This window comes from Festucalex cinctus, chromosome 14 (genome assembly GCF_051991245.1).
Source record: "Festucalex cinctus isolate MCC-2025b chromosome 14, RoL_Fcin_1.0, whole genome shotgun sequence".
In the NCBI taxonomy this organism is placed as follows: Eukaryota; Metazoa; Chordata; class Actinopteri; order Syngnathiformes; family Syngnathidae; genus Festucalex; species Festucalex cinctus.
In genome coordinates this window covers 1,048,525-1,067,949 of record NC_135424.1, presented here as the reverse complement: position 1 = coordinate 1,067,949, position 19,425 = coordinate 1,048,525, and the positions used below count along the sequence as shown (strand labels likewise).

Sequence of the window (19,425 nt, the reverse complement as noted above, 5' to 3'; positions counted from 1 at the left end):
TTTTTTTTATTTATATTTATGTATTTTTCATTTTTATATTTGTTATTCATTTTTATTTATTTTTGTTTTTATTTATTTTCATTTTTATATTTATATTATTTTGTATTTATTTTTATTTTGTATTTATTTTTATTTATTTCTTTATTTCCTTATGCATGTATGTATGTATTCATTTGAATCCTGACTGCATCGATGTTGCGCGGTCAGATCGGGCCCAAGTGGAAGGACGTGGTGTCACGCTGCATCAAGGGCCACTACCAGCCCCTCCTGCTGCTGTACGCCGACCCCCGCGGCACGCCCGTGCCGGCCCAGGACTCGTCGGCGCCGCGCCTCGACCCGGACCCGCGGCGGCGCCTCAACAAGGCGTGCTACGACAGCGAGGACTCGGGTAACTACAACACAGCTAGGAGTCGTAGTAGTAGCACGGCCGCGGAACAGCAGGTAACTAAACTCGGGATGAGACGTGCCTGTAGTAGTACTCGTAGTCGTAGTGGTAGTAGTCGTAGTAGTACTGAGTTGACCGCGCAAGCTAACTCGTGCAGGTTGTTGTTGTTGTTGTTGTTGTTGTTGTAGTTGTAGGGTTGGGCGATTCATTGATTTTCATTTGCGAGAGGAACCCGTTTACAAAAGCACAGTCAGTGTTGACAACTTAGCATTTGGTCGCTAACACTAAACGCTACAAGGCTCACGAAACGACGATTATTGATATATTGCTCAGGTAATAAATCCTCAATAATCTACGATAAAACTAATCATATAATGATAATAATAATAATATAAACAATTAATGAATAAAAATAAAATAAATATCAAATAAAAATAAAAATAATTCATATAATAAAAAATATATAATATAAATACTTAATATAATATTATAAAATAATAATATTAAATAAAATAAATCATATACATAATAATAATTGGAAAAAACTAAGCGTGTGAGTCTTTTTCGCCTGAAGACTTCCATCTATTTCCCAGCCACTCTTATGAGGCGCTCCCCCTAGTGGCCCGCCAAGTAACTGAAAATGAGGACATTCCTCATCCAAACATTTGAACACAATTGTACGTTTCGACAAAACCATTTTTTCATCAGTGAAGACAAAAAAAATAAATAAATAAATAGCTTACCAGTCAATGGGAAATAAGATTATTTTTATTATTATTATTTTTTTTTTTAGGCCGTATCGCCCAGCCCTACATTGTTGTACTTATTTTCGAGGTGCTCACCCACAATATGCCACTGTTATTGTTTTCATCAGCAGCCATTTGCTTTCATAACATTTTGTAACCGTATATTTTCAAATCATAATGCCCTCACATGTGGGAAAGGAGAGCCAGCGTTTATTATTGAACAGCGGGAGAATCGTACAAAACACAAACTCAAATGTGCACACACATTCAGGGGGTGAGACACTCTGACGTCACATGCCACACCACTTGGCCCCGCCTCTTAAAGGCACATTTCTACTTATACTTAACTCATTCACTCCCAGCCGTTTTCAGTGAAGCAACCCCTTTGGTTCTGGATTTTGACTGATTTTGCAAGGCCCACAGAATATTGTGTTCAATTGCTATAAAAAAAAAACATGGAACCTACCAAAAGAAAGATTAGCATCAGGAAAAAAATATATATTTGTATCTGTTTCCATTGTTCTAAGCCACCTGTTCATATCAGAAGCTGCATCAAAGCCTTCTGTATGCACTTTGCACAAAACAATAACAAAACGAATAAACATGTTTTTGGGAATGAAGGACAAAGTATTAAAAAACGTATTTGCACGTTTTTGGGTTTGAATGAGTTAAAAAGTTTTTTTTTTTTTTTTTAAATGACCTTTTATGCTTGCAGTTGCTTTTTTTGTGTGTGTGCGAGTCATTTAAAAAATGTTGAAAAATTGTGTTATACGAAATGTAAATGTTTTAAAGGTCTGGTGTGGGAGGACGCTTTGCTAACGTGAGTGTGCCCCGCCCACTGTTCCCACGCAGGCCGCGAGCCGTCCATCTCCAGCGACACTCGCACGGACTCGTCCACGGAGAGCACCTCGTCCCGACAGCCCGCCCCCTCGCACCATGAGCCCCCGGCAACCGGCCGACGCCCCGACGCACCGCGCCACTCCTCGCTCTGCAGTCTGGATGCCATAGGTGGGCGGGGCCACCCCACGCGGGCGCGGCTCGGCCCCGAGTCGCTTGCTCACCGCCATCACCTCATTTCTGCATCATTTTCTTTTGTTTTGCCTGAACGTGTGCGGTTAAAAAAAAAAGCTGTGTTGCCCGTACTTGTCGTTGCCAAGGCCACGCGGCGGACGGCGAGCAGCGGCAGACGCTTCCGAGGAGGGGAGGCCCCGCCCGGGACCGGAGGCGCGGCTCCAGCCGCCTCCGCAGAGCCAAAGCGGACGGCGAAGCCTCGTCGGCCGGTTACCACAGCGAGGGTACGCTGACGGATTTTTTTTAGTGGTTATAGTACGTCTACTTCACTGACCTGACGTTCAGGGTTCGATTCGGCGTTCTTCCAAATTCCCCAAAACAGGAACGTTAGCCAAATTAGACGCTTCCCTTTAGAAATCTTTTCTTCCTCTCTACTTTTTAACTGACTGCCAAAAACGTTTAGTAAAATAACAATGTATGCCGCCATCAACGTTCAATTATGTCATCTACCTTTTTTTTTTTTAATCAATGGGCAGGTTTTGGAGCGCTGCCTGGCCAATGGGTTGTGGAATCAAAAACACCCATGAACTAGGGCCAGCAGATGGCAGCATTGTGTCTCTTCATTGTGGACAAAATGTTAACTTTTCACTGCTGAAAATTGTTCAATGACTTTTGTCCCACAAGAAGTAACACTTATTTTGAAAACTTTGATGTCTCTCAGTTGTAAGTTGATGCAAGTTTCAGCAAAAAAGAAAAAAAAAAGGTTTGGTGTCAGGAATCCAAGAACAGGAGAAACCTTAGGAGCAAAACTTTGTACAATGTTATCGTCAATTTGCAAAAGCGGAAATCAGTTTTATTTTTGTGTGTGTGTGGAAAAAAAAGTCAGATTATTATTTGCCAACGCAAACTGAACAGTTGAGTCGTTTTCCATCATCAGCCATATTAACATCTGACATATCATCCGTTTGTTTTTTTTCTTCACATCTCCTGCTGCTGCTCCTGTCGGTGACTTCATGCGCCTCGTCTTGTTCTCCCCACGCAGGAGAGACGCTGAAGGAGCGGCAGGTCCCCCGCCCGGCCCCCAAGTCCGCCTTCTCCTCCTCCACCAGCCGCCTGCGCGACTTGAAGGAGACCATGAGCAACCTCCTCCACAGCCGAGGCCTCCCCGCCTCCTCCTCCACCTCCTCGCTGCCGGCCGCCGGCATCGTGCCGCCCGCCGACCGCCGCCCGCCCTCCAACCCTCGCGACTGGGAGGCCGACAGCGACTCCAGATCCAGCTCGTCGGGGGGCGCGTCGTCGGCGAGGTACCGGCCGGCGTGGAGGCCCCGCCGGGAGGCGCTCAACATCGACAGCATCTTGGCGCGGCGCCGGCAGGCCGCCGGCTACAGCCCGCTCGCCGCCGCCCCGACGACCGACCGCATCAGAACCCCCGCCGCCATCGCCGCCTCGGAGGAGGAGGAGCGAGGAGCCGGCTCCTTGCCAACTCAGCAGGAGGTGGCGCCGGGCGGGCTCCTCCCCGCCGCCGCCTTCTCCACCTCTGGGGGGGCCGGCGCCATCAGGGGACGGGCGCCGCCCCCTCCCAGGCTGATCCAGAGGATGGAGAGCGGATACGAGAGCAGCGAGCGCAACAGCGAGATCAACTCGCCCAAGCGGTGAGACGGCACACGAGGAAGAAAATCTGAATCGCGGTTATTTTTGGTAATAACGGGCACTTTGGAACAATCCACTGCTTCCTAGCGATGTAACGATAGCCAAACATCATGATACGATATTAACACGATATGAAGGTCACGGTATGATAATTATCACAATATTGTGCTTCTGTGCATTACAGCAATGAAAAATATAATTATTATATATAAATATAAATATTGAGGCACTTATTGAGTTTCTCCACATAGCATATTATGTCCCTTCATTGGACAGTTAGCGTGGATTTTCAAAATAGTCTCACAGACTCCAGATTGAAAAGCAGCAGCAGCGTCAATTTCATATTTGATATCTATATATATACATTTTGTTTGAAAGCCGACTTGACAAACACGTTTGTGTGCGCTTGTGTTACCTGCAGAGAGGGCGTGGCCAAGCAGCCCTCCTCCACAGGACCATCGTGGAAGAACACAAGATCCAAGAGCAGCGGCACGCTGCCGCAGGACGTCAGCTCGGCCTCTAGAGGGAGCCCCGGTACGACTCTTCAACCCGTGCCAATCGATGCCGCAAGATGGCGGCAAAACACCACTTTTGTTTACCGTCGGGGCTTGACCAATTGGAGCCTCGCCTTCAACTTCAACGATTAAACACACGTGTTACGTTCCAACAGCGCCCCCCTCAGGCCGCAGCGAGCTGGACGAGCTTCAGGAGGAGGTGCAGCGGAGGGCCCGAGAGGAGCAGCGGCAGCGGCAGCAAGAGAAGGACCGGGAGGCCAAGCTGGCCTTCAACCCCAGACCCAGCAAGTACCTGGACCTGGACCAGCTGCAGATCCAGGGTACGAACGCGCGATTGCATATTACAAAACACTAGCGAGGAATGTTTGTCATGGAGAGGACGAGTGAGCCAAAGACAAAAGTGACAATATTTATGCAATCATTCATGAGATTTCTTAATTTTGCATTCTTTTATGAATAAAAAAAAAAGTGCATATATCTAAACTCTACGAAATAACGTGAATGACTCGGTGTGTTTGTGTGTGCGTTGACCTCCCCCCAGGCAAAGGCGAAAGTCTGGATCGGTGCCTGTCGGAGGCGGAGCTTCTGCTGGACCAATCGGCGCGTCTGGAGCAGGCGGGCGAGGTCGCCGCCGCCCTCTCGGCGGTCAACGAAGCCGTCTGTAAGATCCTCATCTTCTCTCTCGCATCTGCAAATGAGGTCACGAATGTCACCTGTCACTATTGACGAGCAGCAGCAGCTTTGGCGCCCTCTTGTGGCAGCTTTATGTTGATGCAAGTTGATCTGCACGTTCATTTGAACCGAAGAAGTGCGATGCTGCCATCTTATGGCCTTTTATGGATAATGGAAACATTTTAGGGGGGGCAGATCTCAGCAATGGGATTGCACAAGTCAGCATTTGGACATCGGGTTTTTTTGTTTTTTTTGTGTCAGCACATCCTTTCACTAATTTCTGATTTTTGTTCCCATTTTGACCAGCATGTTGTCTGTATTTTTGATTTGTGCATGCAATCATCCGTTTTCTTTTTTCTGCATCTTTTGCTTTGCTTTTGCCGCCGCTCGTCGTAGCTAAGCTCGGGCCGGCGAGCGAGGGCGTGTCTCGCGGCCACGCCCGACTGCAGCGCGGCATGAGGAGAGCGCGCGGCAGGCAGCAACGTCTGCTGCTGCTGCTTCAGCAGCATCATCATCCTCATCGTCATCCTCATCATGACCAGCAGCAGCTTCACAGGTACCTGCTGTCTGCTCGGCCAATCAGGAGTCGGCTTTCAGCACGAGTCAATGCGATAAGTGAACGCGACATCTTAACATTTGGCGACTTTTGGCTTCCTTTGAGCTGAAAATTCAAACACACATAATTTTCTTAATGTATTTCTATTTATTTTTGAGAGCTCAGTATTATTCATTTGGCAGTTTGTGGGGTCAATCAACATATTGCTTTTTTTTTTTTTTTTTTTTTTTTGGTCAAACACATTTTTTTTTTTTTATGTATTTGTATTAATCTATTTTTGAAAGCTTAGTATTCATTTGGCAGCTTTGTGGGAGGGTCAGTGTCATCACTTTTTTTTGGGTCAAATACTTTTTAAAAAAAAAGTATTTGTATTTATTTATTATGGAGAGCGTAGTATTCATTTGACAGTTTTTATTTATTTTTTTGTCAAACACGCACTCGCATTAGCATACTCGCTCGTTTCGTGAACATTATTTTTTTTTTTCTTCTTTTTACGTGTCTCGTCAGTGAAAAGCCTTTCCCGCACCAAATTCCTCTGACGGCCACTTCAGACGACCAATCGGCTACCAGCCAGGCTCGGCAAGGCCCGCCTCTTCGTCTTCCATCTCCCCCCGCTCGCCCCATCGCACCCCTCCCTCCCGTCGCCGCTTCGTCACATGACACCGGCCCGCCCGCTGCACCATGCGAGCCCGTCGGCGCGGCGGCCTCGTTGGCCCAAAGCCCACCGAGGGAGATGACCTCACCCGGTCTACCTGAGGGTGCGGTCCCCCTCCCGTCTGAGTTCCCGCCCACCCGTCGGTCATATTCCACGTTGGCGCCGCCGCCCGACACGACGGACAACCTGATGGAGGAGGAGCCTTATTCCGGCCGAGCCCCCAGCAGGAAGTGGTCCTGCTTGCAGTCGGACCCTCCCGACCGTCGTCCCGCCGCTCAACCGATCGATCGCCCGCCTGCACCCGCCGCCGTCCGGCCACTTGTGACTTCCTCTTCCTGTCCGGGGGGAGGCGGAGCCTTGCTGCCTGTGGAGCGCTGGGCGCAAAATGTCAACCGATACTACAGCTCCCACAATGCACCAGTAGCAGGAGGCGGCACGGGGGCGGAGCCACCTCCCGCCGAGGAACTCTCAGAACTGGACTCGCTGTACCAGGCCAGCCTGATGGCTCCCAGCATGCAATGCAACATTACAAGCAGCAAAGCAGGTAAAAAAAAAAAAAAAAAGAGAAAAAATAAATATATATTTACGCTTTATTTAGACTGAACTTTTCAAACAACAAAATCTGAATGAAGCAAATGAAATGCAACCTGAAAGCAGATTGGCATCCAAAATTTAATTATTATAAATATAAACATAAAATAAAAATCATTGCAGTGTATATATAAAATACGGTAGAAGTTAATGGGAGCTAGGAAGGATCCCTGGGGGACGCCTCGTCAGGCAAAAGTCCAAAATGTTCAAACTGCTCGTTGTCGTGTATATAATTCAAATGGCTGAACGTCCGTGTTGCTGTTTTGTGTCCTTGTGGTGGCGCAGGACTGAAGAGGATCCCGTCTGGATCGCGACGCTCCAAAACACCGACGGCCGACATCGAGAGACGTGCCGCCATGCACAAGGTTAAAAAAAAAAATGTGGAGTGACGTGAATGATGTGTGAGTCGAATCGATGTCATGAGTGCATACTTGCCAAGTCTTCCCATTCAGACGGCAGACTCACAAATTTCAAGATCTGCCACGTGGCTCACGATCTTGTTAGTTTGAAGTTGGAAAACAAAAAAGTAAAAAACCAAATCTCCCAATTTGACTGCTGATGTCACTCATTTGTGGATGTCATTCCGTTTTGTGATCCATGTGATGAAAATTGACTGATTGATTGACATGTCAACGTTGCGCTCGTTCAGTGTCCCGACGGCGCGGACGAGAACTACAGCGCCGAAAACCTTCGCAGGGTCACCCGAAATCTGAGCGGCTCCGTCGTCATGGCCAGCCTTGGCCCCGCCCACTCTGTAAGTCACATGCTCGCTTCTGCTGCCACCGTGTGGTCACATGCCACAAGCGCGCGTTGAGCGAGCTTCACATTCATTCGCATTGAATTGCTTAACAACCAATTTTTATTTTAGTCGAATTAGATTTTTTTTCTCTTTATTTCTCTTCTTCCTCCATCTTGTTTTGCTCCCTTCTCACGTTTGTCACTTGACGAGGCGTCGGCGTCCGCTCACCCTCCTTCCTCGTCAGCCTTGCCCCGCCCCCTCACGGTTCCCTCGTCCTCCCGTCACGGCGTCCGGTCACCTGCGGCGCCTCCACAGCACGCCCCCCCGCCGAGCGCGGCGCCCCCCCGCCCAGGTAAAGCGTCTCCTCAGCATCAGCCAATCGGCAGCCGCAGTCTCAAATTGCGACGACAAAAACGAGGACACGCCTTCAACATTTTCTCGTTTTGTAGCAAAAAAATAAATAAATAAATGATCACATGCTGAAACTCCAACTTCAAGATTTTGCCAACATACAGAAATAAATGAATAAATATTCATATATATTATTAGAAATATGCATTATTATAAATTCTGTTTGGTTGGTCCAAAAGGAACTTACATAATTATAGTGTTTCTATTTTATTTATTTTTTTAAATGTCTTCATATTTTTAAATGCTGAAACGTTTTCTTGTTTTTCGACCAAAAATTATTTGAATAATTGTGATTTTAATTATTGCTAATATAATCGTGACTATTCTTTTTTTTTTTTCCCCCATAATCAAGCAGCCCTACCCCAAAGTGGAAAAGTGCAAATTAATAATAATAATTATAATATAATAGCAATAATGATAATATTTTAAATGTTTTAAGTGTCCCAAAGACGTATTTATACGTTTTATTTTGTTTTTTTTAATGCTAGAGCACACAGCCTCAACTGAACAGAAGGGTTGAAGCAATGATAGTTATTACAGCAGCAGGTGGCAGCAGAGTATAAGAGATCAACCAGGGCCATGTTGAACAAAAGCTCAATTACTCCCAATTCTAAATAGATGTGTGAATAATGATGAAGCTTAGCTATATTCTAATGCTAATTGCTGCAAAAACTGAAACCGATAGAAATATATTTTTGTTTCCTGATGAAAGTGAGGACTTGAATCTTTGTTTTGGTCGGTTCCATGTTGTGGACCTTACAAAATCAGTCCTAATCCAGTCAAATCCAGGGGTTGCTTCAGTGAAAATGGCTGCCAGTCACAGGACTTTAAAAAAAAAATGTGACGCTTTCTTACTCTTTCCTTTTTGCCCTCCATCAGGATCAGGATCAGGATCAGGATCAGGATCAGGATGGCGGTTCCGTCAGGACGAGACGAGCGTCCCCCTGACTTCCGGGACGCTTCCTCGCGCTCCCCATCGTTCCTCCTCCTCGTTCTCGTCCTCGTCGCTCCCCAGATCACGAGGGGTGTCGGCTTGCGCCCCTCATTTCCTGTACGCCACCTTGTCGCGTCCCGGCCGTCTCGCCGACGTCGACGCCTTCGCTCAACAGCGCCACCGCCTGGCGGCTCCTCCCAGAGGAGGCGGCGGCGTTCCGGCCCAGCGGCCGCTGCGTCTGGACGTGCCGCCCGAGCGCGACTGGCGCCGCCAGGCGGATTTGGCGGGCAGGAAGTCGGCTCACGTTCTCCTGCGGCAGACGCGGGCGGCCATCTGCCAGCTGTGCCGGTATTTCCCCGCCGACCCCCCGCGGCCATTTTGCTCCTCGTGCGCCGCCGCCGCCGGCGCCGCCTGCCAACGACCTCACCCGTGACGGACGCTGGTCACGCTTTTCAAATGTGCCTACGACAGGAAGTCAAGTTTGCAAGACCGAGTTTTCTTCTTCGTCTTCGGTCCTGATGAAGACCGAAATCTTTTTGGGTTGCAACGGGGAGGAACGTTTCCAGAAAGTTGCCAATTTATTAGAAACTTTAAATGAAATAATTGAAGGAAATTGTCGTCATATACAAACCTGTCATCAGAAACGCTGGATGGCTCTCCTTGCCCACATTAGAGGGCATTTTGTCTTGAACTCATTTACCGCCAGTCCGATAAAAATTGACGTCTTTAGCCGTCAATGGCAGTGAATGAGTAAAAAAAAAAAAAAAAAAAACGAGTCATAATCTCTTCAAAATCCTCCATAACAAAAAAAATATATCTAGAAAAAGCAGTTTCTGGCTAAAAGTACATGAATGATTTCACTGCCCTTCTCGATGATGATGATGATGCCACAAAAAGTTTAATTTATTGTTTTGGCCGCATGGTCGTGCGTATAGAAATGCAAACTAGTTTTCTACAAGTCAAGTGAAGATTGTTTTTTTTAGTTTTGAAGCGTTGAAAGCGAGTTGCAGCTAATATTTAGCATGTTTTCCTCCTTGAAATAACGTAACGCATATATACAAATCAAAGTATGTTTCGAAATATATCTGCACATCTTTGCTAGCGACGTCTTTCTGGATGTAACTTGGCGGCTTTCCTGCTTAGGAAGACATTTTTGTGTGTTTTGATGACTTCGCAGCAAACGAAGCCCAAACAGGCAAAACTTCGTCCTAATGAGCAACAAAGTAAGATTATTTTTTGTATTTTATTTTTGTTGTTGTTCTGTTTCTGACTCTGTTCACTTTTAGTCAAAAGTTTTGATTGGATTGAGTTTGTTCTATTTTTGATGCTTATTTTTGTATTCTGTAGAATGAACATAATTAAAAAAAAAATTCCAAAAGGGAAAAGAGTTTTTGTATTTGATTCAAATCAGCATGTTGCCTTACTATACATAGTCGTTTTTTTTTTTTTTGTTTTTTTTTTTTTTAAAGAAAGCCTTACTATACATGGTCGTTTTTTTTTTTTTTTTTTTTTTTTTTTTAAAGAAAGCCTTACTATACATGGTCGTTTTTTTTTTTTTTTTTTTTTTTTTTTTTACACCTTACTAGACATTTTTTTTAAACTCCTTACTATACATGGTCGTTTTTTTTTGTTTTGTTTTTTTGTTGTATTTTTTTTACACCTTACTATACATTTTTTTTTAACGCCTTACTATACATGGTCGTTTTTTTACTAATAAAAAAAAATGCCTTACTATACATGGTCGTTTTTTGTTTTGTTTTTTTTGTTGTTTTTTTTACACCTTACTATACATTTTTTTTTAACTCCTTACTATACATGGTCATGTTTTTACTAATAAAAAAAAAAGCCTTACTATACATGGTCGTTTTTTGGGGGGATAAAAAAAAATGCCTTACTATACATGGTCTTTTTTTTTTTTTTTTTTTTTTTTTTAAAGAAAGCCTTACTATACATGGTCGTTTTTTTTTGTATTGTTTTTGTTTTTTGTTTTTTTTACACCTTACTATACATTTTTTTTAAACTCCTTACTATACATGGTCATGTTTTTACTAATAAAAAAAATGCCTTACTATACATGGTCGTTTTTTTGGGGGATAAAAAAAAATGCCTTACTATACATGGTCTTTTTTGTTGTTGTTTTTTTTACACCTTACTATACATTTTTTTTTTTAACGCCTTACTATACATGGTCATGTTTTTACTAATAAAAAAAAATGCCTTACTATACATGGTCGTTTTTCTGGGAGAGAAAAAAAAAGCCTTACTATACATGGTCTTTTTTTTTTTTTTTTTTTTTTTTTTTTAAAGAAAGCCTTACTATACATGGTCGTTTTTTTTTGTTTTGTTTTTTTGTTGTATTTTTTTTACACCTTACTATACATTTTTTTTTTAACGCCTTACTATACATGGTCATGTTTTTACTAATAAAAAAAATGCCTTACTATACATGGTCGTTTTTTGGGGGGATAAAAAAAAATGCCTTACTATACATGGTCTTTTTTTTTTTTTTTTTTTTTTTTTTTTAAAGAAAGCCTTACTATACATGGTCGTTTTTTTTTGTTTTGTTTTTTTGTTGTATTTTTTTTACACCTTACTATACATTTTTTTTTTTAACGCCTTACTATACATGGTCATGTTTTTACTAATAAAAAAAAAATGCCTTACTATACATGGTCTTTTTTTTTTTTTTTTTTTTTTTTTAAAGAAAGCCTTACTATACATGGTCGTTTTTTTTTGTTTTGTTTTTTTGTTGTATTTTTTTTACACCTTACTATACATTTTTTTTTAACGCCTTACTATACATGGTCATGTTTTTACTAATAAAAAAAATGCCTTACTATACATGGTCGTTTTTTGGGGGGATAAAAAAAAATGCCTTACTATACATGGTCTTTTTTTTTTTTTTTTTTTTTTTTTAAAGAAAGCCTTACTATACATGGTCGTTTTTTTTTGTTTTGTTTTTTTGTTGTATTTTTTTTACACCTTACTATACTTTTTTTTTTTAACGCCTTACTATACATGGTCATGTTTTTACTAATAAAAAAAATGCCTTACTATACATGGTCGTTTTTTGGGGGTTTTTTTGTTGTTGTTTTTTTTACACCTTACTATACATTTTTTTTTTTAACGCCTTACTATACATGGTCATGTTTTTACTAATAAAAAAAAATGCCTTACTATACATGGTCTTTTTTTTTTTGTTTTTGTTTTTTTTTTTAAAGAAAGCCTTACTATATATACATGGTCATTTTTTTGGGGCTAAAAAAAATGCCTTACTATACATGGTCGTTTTTGTTTTTTTGTTTTTTACACCTTACTATACATTTTTTTTTTAACGCCTTACTATACATGGTCATGTTTTTACTAATAAAAAAAAATGCCTTACTATACATGGTCGTTTTTTTGTTGTTGTCTTTTTTACACCTTACTATACATTTTTTTTTAACTCCTTACTAAAAAAAAAAAAAAAAAAAGCCTTACTATACATGGTCGTTTTTTTTTTTTTTTTGATTTTTTTTACACCTTACTATACTTTTTTTTTAAACTCCTTACGAAAAAAAATGCCTTACTATACATGGTCGTTTTTTTGGGCTAAAAAAAAAATGCCTTACTATACATGGTCGTTTTTTTTTGGAAGAGAAAAAAAATGCCTTACTATACATGGTCATTTTTTTGGGATAAAAAAAAATGCCTTACTATACATGGTCGTTTTTGTTCAGAGGAAAAAAAATGCCTTACTATACATGGTCGTTTTTTTTTTTTGTTAGTTATTATTATTATTTTTTTGTATAGTAAGGAGTAAAAAAAAAAACGTATAGTAAGGTGTAAAAAAAAACAAAAAAAAACGACCATGTATAGTAAGGCTTTCTTTAAAAAAACAAAACAAAAAAACAAACAAAAAAAGACCATGTATAGTAAGGCATTTTTTTTTATCCCAAAAAAATGACCATGTATATATAGTAAGGCTTTCTTTAAAAAAAAAAAAAAAAAAAAAAAAAAAAAAAGACCATGTATAGTAAGGCATTTTTTTTCTCTGAAAAAAAAACAAACGACCATGTATAGTAAGGCTTTTTTTTTTATCCCCCCAAAAAACGACCATGTATAGTAAGGCTTTTTTTTTTATCCCCCCAAAAAACGACCATGTATAGTAAGGCATTTTTTTTCTCAAAAAAAAAACGACCATGTATAGTAAGGCTTTTTTTTTTATTAGTAAAAACATGACCATGTATAGTAAGGAGTTAAAAAAAATGTATAGTAAGGTGTAAAAAAAAACGAAAAAACAAAAAAAAAAACGACCATGTATAGTAAGGCTTTTTTTTTTTATCCCAAAAAAATGACCATGTATAGTAAGCCATTTTTTTTCTCTCCCCCCCAAAAAAGTAAGGTTTTCTTTAAAAAAACAAAAAACAAAAACAAAAAAAAACGACCATGTATAGTAAGGCATTTTTTTCCCTCTGAACAAAAACGACCATGTATAGTAAGGCTTTTTTTTTTATCCCCCCAAAAAACGACCATGTATAGTAAGGCATTTTTTTTCTCAAAAAAAAAACGACCATGTATAGTAAGGCTTTTTTTTTTATCCCAAAAAAATGACCATGTATAGTAAGGCTTTCTTTAAAAAACAAACAAAAAACGACCATGTATAGTAAGGCTTTTTTTTTATCCCCCCAAAAAACGACCATGTATAGTAAGGCTTTCTTTAAAAAACAAACAAAAAACGACCATGTATAGTAAGGCTTTTTTTTTATCCCCCCAAAAAACGACCATGTATAGTAAGGCATTTTTTTTCTCAAAAAAAAAAACGACCATGTATAGTAAGGCTTTTTTTTTTATCCCAAAAAAATGACCATGTATAGTAAGGCTTTCTTTAAAAAACAAACAAAATACGACCATGTATAGTAAGGCGTTTTTTTATTTGTAAAATATATAAAAAAATAAAATAAAAAAAAAACGACCATGTATAGTAAGGCAATTTTTTTTTCTCCCCAAAAAAACGACCATGTATAGTAAGGCATTTTTTTTTATTAGTAAAAACATGACCATGTATAGTAAGGAGTTAAAAAAAATGTATAGTAAGGTGTAAAAAAAACTGAAAAAACAAAAAAAAAACGACCATGTATAGTAAGGCTTTTTTTTTTTATCCCAAAAAAATGACCATGTATAGTAAGGCTTTCTTTAAAAAACAAACAAAAAACGACCATGTATAGTAAGGCATTTTTTTTCTCAAAAAAAAAACGACCATGTATAGTAAGGCTTTTTTTTTTATCCCAAAAAAATGACCATGTATAGTAAGGCTTTCTTTAAAAAACAAACAAAATACGACCATGTATAGTAAGGCGTTTTTTTATTTGTAAAATAAAAAAAAAAAAAAAAAAAAAAAAACGACCATGTATAGTAAGGCAATTTTTTTTTCTCCCCAAAAAAACGACCATGTATAGTAAGGCTTTTTTTTTTATCCCCCCAAAAAACGACCATGTATAGTAAGGCATTTTTTTTCTCAAAAAAAAAACGACCATGTATAGTAAGGCTTTTTTTTTTATCCCAAAAAAATGACCATGTATAGTAAGGCTTTCTTTAAAAAACAAACAAAATACGACCATGTATAGTAAGGCGTTTTTTTATTTGTAAAATATATAAAAAAATAAAAATAAAAAAAAACGACCATGTATAGTAAGGCAATTTTTTTTTCTCCCCAAAAAAACGACCATGTATAGTAAGGCATTTTTTTTTATTAGTAAAAACATGACCATGTATAGTAAGGAGTTAAAAAAAATGTATAGTAAGGTGTAAAAAAAACCGAAAAAACAAAAAAAAAACGACCATGTATAGTAAGGCTTTTTTTTTTTATCCCAAAAAAATGACCATGTATAGTAAGGCTTTCTTTAAAAAACAAACAAAAAACGACCATGTATAGTAAGGCTTTTTTTTTTTTCTCCCAGAAAAACGACCATGTATAGTAAGGCTTTCTTTAAAAAACAAACAAAAAACGACCATGTATAGTAAGGCTTTTTTTTTTATCCCCCCAAAAAACGACCATGTATAGTAAGGCATTTTTTTTCTCAAAAAAAAAAACGACCATGTATAGTAAGGCGTTTTTTTATTTGTAAAATATATAAAAAAATAAAATAAAAAAAAAACGACCATGTATAGTAAGGCAATTTTTTTTTCTCCCCAAAAAAACGACCATGTATAGTAAGGCATTTTTTTTTATTAGTAAAAACATGACCATGTATAGTAAGGAGTTAAAAAAAATGTATAGTAAGGTGTAAAAAAAACTGAAAAAACAAAAAAAAAACGACCATGTATAGTAAGGCTTTTTTTTTTTATCCCAAAAAAATGACCATGTATAGTAAGGCTTTCTTTAAAAAACAAACAAAAAACGACCATGTATAGTAAGGCTTTTTTTTTTATCCCCCCAAAAAACGACCATGTATAGTAAGGCATTTTTTTTCTCAAAAAAAAAACGACCATGTATAGTAAGGCTTTTTTTTTTATCCCAAAAAAATGACCATGTATAGTAAGGCTTTCTTTAAAAAACAAACAAAATACGACCATGTATAGTAAGGCGTTTTTTTATTTGTAAAATAAAAAAAAAAAAAAAAAAAAAAAAACGACCATGTATAGTAAGGCAATTTTTTTTTCTCCCCAAAAAAACGACCATGTATAGTAAGGCTTTTTTTTTTATCCCCCCAAAAAACGACCATGTATAGTAAGGCATTTTTTTTCTCAAAAAAAAAACGACCATGTATAGTAAGGCTTTTTTTTTTATCCCAAAAAAATGACCATGTATAGTAAGGCTTTCTTTAAAAAACAAACAAAATACGACCATGTATAGTAAGGCGTTTTTTTATTTGTAAAATATATAAAAAAATAAAAATAAAAAAAAACGACCATGTATAGTAAGGCAATTTTTTTTTCTCCCCAAAAAAACGACCATGTATAGTAAGGCATTTTTTTTTATTAGTAAAAACATGACCATGTATAGTAAGGAGTTAAAAAAAATGTATAGTAAGGTGTAAAAAAAACCGAAAAAACAAAAAAAAAACGACCATGTATAGTAAGGCTTTTTTTTTTTATCCCAAAAAAATGACCATGTATAGTAAGGCTTTCTTTAAAAAACAAACAAAAAACGACCATGTATAGTAAGGCATTTTTTTTTATTAGTAAAAACATGACCATGTATAGTAAGGAGTTAAAAAAAATGTATAGTAAGGTGTAAAAAAAACCGAAAAAACAAAAAAAAAACGACCATGTATAGTAAGGCTTTTTTTTTTTATCCCAAAAAAATGACCATGTATAGTAAGGCTTTCTTTAAAAAACAAACAAAAAACGACCATGTATAGTAAGGCTTTTTTTTTTTTCTCCCAGAAAAACGACCATGTATAGTAAGGCTTTCTTTAAAAAACAAACAAAAAACGACCATGTATAGTAAGGCTTTTTTTTTTATCCCCCCAAAAAACGACCATGTATAGTAAGGCATTTTTTTTCTCAAAAAAAAAAACGACCATGTATAGTAAGGCTTTTTTTTTTATCCCAAAAAAATGACCATGTATAGTAAGGCTTTCTTTAAAAAACAAACAAAATACGACCATGTATAGTAAGGCGTTTTTTTATTTGTAAAATATATAAAAAAATAAAATAAAAAAAAAACGACCATGTATAGTAAGGCAATTTTTTTTTCTCCCCAAAAAAACGACCATGTATAGTAAGGCATTTTTTTTTATTAGTAAAAACATGACCATGTATAGTAAGGAGTTAAAAAAAATGTATAGTAAGGTGTAAAAAAAACCGAAAAAACAAAAAAAAAACGACCATGTATAGTAAGGCTTTTTTTTTTTATCCCAAAAAAATGACCATGTATAGTAAGGCTTTCTTTAAAAAACAAACAAAAAACGACCATGTATAGTAAGGCATTTTTTTTTATTAGTAAAAACATGACCATGTATAGTAAGGAGTTAAAAAAAATGTATAGTAAGGTGTAAAAAAAACCGAAAAAACAAAAAAAAAACGACCATGTATAGTAAGGCTTTTTTTTTTTATCCCAAAAAAATGACCATGTATAGTAAGGCTTTCTTTAAAAAACAAACAAAAAACGACCATGTATAGTAAGGCTTTTTTTTTTATCCCAAAAAAATGACCATGTATAGTAAGGCTTTCTTTAACCCTTGTGCCTTGGAATCAGTGACACCCTCTAAGAGTACATTTTAGCCAAATAAGTAATTCTACTTTGAGGTGTGATAACTAAGTCAATTTTTAACATTTTTTTTTATTTCAACCACTCAAAATGTTCATTGGCATCAGAACTATCCATACATATGAAGTTTTTTTTTTTTTTTATGTATTCCCCCCTCTTAGGACAATACAAGCCCAAAGAATGGACTATGAAGAAAACGAACTGTGCTGTATACATGTATAAAAAATAAATAAAAAAATAATACTTCATATGACATAATTAGAGCTTCGAATAAGGCAATAAGTTATAACAACAATTTTTTCAATGCATGCCAAATTTTTTGACAATGGCAATTTAACTCAGAACACCCTCTAAGAGTACATTTTAGCCAAATAAGTAATTCTACTTTGAGGTGTGATAACTAAGTCAATTTTTAACATTTTTTTTTATTTCAACCACTCAAAATGTTCATTGGCATCAGAACTATCCATACATATGAAGTTTTTTTTTTTTTTTTATGTATTCCCCCCTCTTAGGACAATACAAGCCCAAAGAATGGACTATGAAGAAAACGAACTGTGCTGTATACATGTATAAAAAATAAATAAAAAATTAATACTTCATATGACATAATTAGAGCTTCGAATAAGGCAATAAGTTATAACAACAATTTTTTCAATGCATGCCAAATTTTTTGACAATGGCAATTTAACTCAGAACACCCTCTAAGAGTACATTTTAGCCAAATAAGTAATTCTACTTTGAGGTGTGATAACTAAGTCAATTTTTAACATTTTTTTTTATTTCAACCACTCAAAATGTTCATTGGCATCAGAACTATCCATACATATGAAGTTTTTTTTATTTTTTATGTATTCCCCCCTCTTAGGACAATACAAGCCCAAAGAATGGACTATGAAGAAAACGAACTGTGCTGTATACATGTATAAAAAATAAATAAAAAATTAATACTTCATATGACATAATTAGAGCTTCGAATAAGGCAATAAGTTATAACAACAATTTTTTCAATGCATGCCAAATTTTTTGACAATGGCAATTTAACTCAGAACACCCTCGAAGAGTACATTTTAGCCAAATAAGTAATTCTACTTTGAGGTGTGATAACTAAGTCAATTTTTAACATTTTTTTTTATTTCAACCACTCAAAATGTTCATTGGCATCAGAACTATCCATACATATGAAGTTTTTTTTTTTTTTTTATGTATTCCCCCCTCTTAGGACAATACAAGCCCAAAGAATGGACTATGAAGAAAACGAACTGTGCTGTATACATGTATAAAAAATAAATAAAAAATTAATACTTCATATGACATAATTAGAGCTTCGAATAAGGCAATAAGTTATAACAACAATTTTTTCAATGCATGCCAAATTTTTTGACAATGGCAATTTAACTCAGAACACCCTCGAAGAGTACATTTTAGCCAAATAAGTAATTCTACTTTGAGGTGTGATAACTAAGTCATTTTTTAACATTTTTTTTTCTTTCAACCACCCAAAATGTTCATTGGCATCAAAACTATGCATAAATATAGTATATTTATTTATTATTATTATTTCCCCCCACCATAGGACAACAGAAGCCAAATAATAGATTATGAAGAAAATTAACTGTGTTGTATATATGTATAATAAAGAAATAAATTTGAATCTTTCATATGACATAGTTAGAGCATCAGGCAACACGGTAGCTTTGATAGAAAACTTTGGGGAAAAAAGTACTTTTTGTGGGGCTCCGGAGCGGCACCGGGACCCTCCGTGACTTTAGCCGCAAATTGTGTTTGATTTTCGGGTACAGGAAGGCCCGATTTACACCCCCATATCCGGCGTCGCACTTCAACGAGCCACGTATCTCTTGTGCTCACGGTTCCAGATATGTGTCAGATATGTGTCATTTTCCCCGTAGGACGTACGGTTCCGGACAAATAACGGAAAGAAAAAGCTCCATTACACCGATCCGTCCGTTTACTTTACCCGGAAATCGTGCGTGTTTTTCGGATAAATTTACACCGCCTGTATCCAATTGTATCCGGCGAACGGAAGTCAACACAGCGACGAGCTACATACCGTTGGGAAGCTACACGGCCCCCGCGGCATTCCAGGACGTGCTCATATGTTCGTTTATGTTTATTTTGTAGAAGTACTTACTTGCCAACTTGCATTTGCAGCTTTTTGTGTCTCCGATCGCCGTTCTTTTCCTTAGATCCAGGAAGCTCATGTCTCGTGCACGTTAGCCTCTTAGCACGTTAGCACGTTGTTGTGAATACAAACTAGCCGAATAAAAATCGAAGCTTAGCACTTTCACACGTAGAAATGCAACGGCCAGATAAGATAACCGACGAGGAATTCATCTCGACAACCG

At 37.9% G+C, this 19,425-nt stretch overlaps 1 protein-coding gene across 9 annotated transcripts in view; it reads left to right on the top strand.

Annotated features, from left to right (window-relative positions):
• The window catches only part of LOC144000857 (ubiquitin carboxyl-terminal hydrolase 54-like), a 28,336-nt gene extending 18,086 nt beyond the window's left edge, over nt 1-10,250 (top strand). For 8 of the 9 annotated variants that reach the window (XM_077494552.1, XM_077494554.1, XM_077494553.1 and 5 more), the window contains 13 exons: nt 208-388; nt 1,984-2,139; nt 2,289-2,426; nt 3,185-3,794; nt 4,214-4,326; nt 4,463-4,627; nt 4,849-4,968; nt 5,376-5,535; nt 6,043-6,734; nt 7,067-7,146; nt 7,431-7,535; nt 7,731-7,872; nt 8,811-10,250. In XM_077494552.1, coding sequence (XP_077350678.1) covers nt 208-388; nt 1,984-2,139; nt 2,289-2,426; nt 3,185-3,794; nt 4,214-4,326; nt 4,463-4,627; nt 4,849-4,968; nt 5,376-5,535; nt 6,043-6,734; nt 7,067-7,146; nt 7,431-7,535; nt 7,731-7,872; nt 8,811-9,298 — 3,150 coding nt within the window. In that variant the 3' untranslated portion in view covers nt 9,299-10,250. The remainder of the gene's footprint in view (nt 1-207; nt 389-1,983; nt 2,140-2,288; nt 2,427-3,184; nt 3,795-4,213; nt 4,327-4,462; nt 4,628-4,848; nt 4,969-5,375; nt 5,536-6,042; nt 6,735-7,066; nt 7,147-7,430; nt 7,536-7,730; nt 7,873-8,810) is intronic. The other variant, XM_077494560.1, reaches the window with a different exon arrangement.
• Nucleotides 10,251-19,425: the final 9,175 nt, after the last annotated feature.